Source organism: Poecilia formosa, unplaced genomic scaffold (assembly GCF_000485575.1).
Source record: "Poecilia formosa unplaced genomic scaffold, Poecilia_formosa-5.1.2 Scaffold1622, whole genome shotgun sequence".
Taxonomy (NCBI): Eukaryota; Metazoa; Chordata; class Actinopteri; order Cyprinodontiformes; family Poeciliidae; genus Poecilia; species Poecilia formosa.
The window spans coordinates 2,833-5,577 of NW_006801561.1; the positions used below are offsets into that span (position 1 = coordinate 2,833).

Consider the following 2,745-nt stretch of genomic DNA (forward strand, 5'->3'; position numbering starts at 1 on the left):
GTTCTGATCCAGAATGAACACGTTCACTGTGACGTTGGTGCTGAGTGACGGAGTCCCAGAGTCCTTTGCGACAACATGGAACTGGAAAGTTTTCAGGGTTTCAAAGACAAAACTCTTTAGCGCTGCTATTTGTCCATTTTCTGAGTTGATATTTAAAAATGCTGTCACATCGTCTTTACTCCCGTCTCTCACAATATGATAAGAAATTGCTTCATTTTCGTTCATATCAATGTCTGTCGCACTTACAGAAAATATTGTTCCACCAGCAGCATTATTTTCTGATAAATAAAACTGCAATGTACTTTTCTCGAAACGAGGACTGTTGTCATTCACATCTGAAACCTGAATACTGAGTGATTTCACCGTAGATAATGGTGGATTACCGCAATCACTGGCTTGTATTAATATTTCGTACAGAGAAACCTTCTCTCTATCTAAATTTTCTTTTGTAACAAGTGAATACATGCTTTCCTTATAGGATGGCTTCAATTCAAAAGGTACATCATTAAGTATACGTGAAATAATCTTTCCATTAACACCCGAGTCTTTATCAGTTACACTAATAAGGGAAATCGTAGTTCCCGGTTTTGAATCTTCTGATATTGTATTTGACAGAGATGTGACGTCTATCTTTGGTGAGTTATCGTTTACATCTTTTATCTTCACAACCACTCTACACCTACCTGTTAGAGGAGGCGTTCCCTTGTCTGATGCTTCAATGTCAATTTTGTACATTTCAGATTCCTCAAAGTCCAATGCTGCTTTTAATTTGATTTGACCTGTTAACTTTTCCAATTCAAATATGCTGTAAATTTTAGGTGCCAATGTTTTGGCAATATTGTACTCAATTTCTCCATTTGTTCCCTCATCTGGATCTGTTGCATTAACTGTTGTAACAATAGTTCCTACTGAGGCGTTTTCATATATCTCTATTTGGTAAACGTCCTGGCTGAAGGATGGACGATTATCGTTACTATCAAGCACAGTGACTGAAACATTAAGTGTCGCTGATCGCGGAGGTTTTCCCCCATCAATTGCTGTAACAAACAATACAAGTTTCTTATTTTGTTCTCGGTCTAGAGGCTTCTTTAGCACTAAAAATGGTATTGTGTCCTCATCGCTTTGACTTAGATCTATATCAAAATAGTCATTCGATGATAAACTGTACGTGCGGATTGAATTCACTCCTGCATCGGGGTCGCGGGCAGCTTGAAGCTGAAAACGTGTGCCGAGTGAAGTCTGCTCAGCTATTTGAATATGTTGCTCTGTTTTTGTAAAATTTGGGGAGTGATCATTCACATCTTTAATTTCAATAGCAACGTAGTGCATCTCCAAGGGGTTTTCCACAATAATCTTTAGCTCCGTTACGCATACGCCTTCCCCGTGACATAGCTCTTCTCTATCAAATTTTCTACGAACCTCCAAGGCACCGTTATCCATGTTTACATCAAACAGTCTGTTTTCTGATCCGGAAACAACTCGTAACCGTCGATCACTTAAATGTGCTTTCTCCAGACCAAGGTCCTTCGCAATATTCCCAATGATGGTCCCCTCTTTAACCTCCTCCGGAACAGAGTACCTCAGTTCACCCGCAGCCTGCTTCGCGAAAATCAGCAAAAGGTTTAAAATAAAAATACGTCCAAAATAGCCACGCGATCGTTTCCAGTTTGCCATCGTCATTCAGCCTCACATTAAATCCAGGTGTAATATTTATGGTGATGAATTTTTCCGGATCAAACTCCCACACGAAACACTACATCTCTCGTTCTTTCTTCAAAAATGCCCTGTGTGGTGGAACAGCAAACAAAAGGCTTGGTCTGAGTACCGACTGTCTCTGCCGGTTTGGATGTATTACGACGACACCTTGTGGGCAGCATTGGTTATTTGTTTGATTTATGAAAATTGGTCTGTGACAAAGCTTTGTCTTCTGTGCGTTCAGTAAAACAACATTATGAGACAACGAGCGAACTGTGCATTAGTTCAGTCAATAAACAGAAATCATGTCGGACAAGCTGTGAAGCTGTGCGTAGCTGTGATATGAACATCGTTCTTTTACATTTCCGACAGATAACCTTATAGTTAGCTTCTTGATAACATAATAAACCATCAATCAGTCAATGCGTGTTCTGTAAAATAATCCGATCATCCAAGTCTATGTACCCTACTATCTACCAGTCTCTTTACCAGCGAGGCGATTGAATTCAGCACCATGGACAGCAAATGACCCCAACACCGCAGTCTGCTCACTACACCAAAATGCGTTCTTTGCATTTAAAATGCTCAGTTTACAAACTTACTGCAAAAAAAAAAAAACAACATTATGTAGAAACTACCATAAAATGTGAACATGCGTCAAAGGTTGGTTTTACACAATACTGAGACAAAAAAAACAAACAAAAAAAAAAACAACAACAAAAAAAAAACACGTTAAAAGTTATGTTGGGGACAAGGATTTATTCATGCAAATTGAAAATTATGCATTCAAAATAACAAAAATAAGGAAATAAGAAAGTATCTTCAACACAACAAAAAAAAAAAATCTTTTGCAAGACTAGAATTAAAGACAACCCACTCAATCTCTCAAATGTTCTGTCGGTAAGCCTGGAAGAAATCAAAGTATGACACACACGCACGTACAAAATAACAAATGCGCTATTACAAATATTCAATTAAACCGAAAACGCACCAAATCTGAAACTGTCTGACGCCCAAATTTCATGAGCGAGACGAATGATTAAAAAAAAA

At 38.3% G+C, this 2,745-nt stretch overlaps 1 protein-coding gene across 1 annotated transcript; it reads right to left on the bottom strand.

Moving 5' to 3' along the window:
* Nucleotides 1-1,874, bottom strand: LOC103132942 (protocadherin alpha-8-like; the record flags this gene model as incomplete). Its single annotated transcript, XM_007544703.2, has 1 exon — nt 1-1,874. A coding segment is annotated over exon 1 (1,680 nt), but the record flags the coding sequence as incomplete, so codon positions are not given.
* Nucleotides 1,875-2,745: the final 871 nt, after the last annotated feature.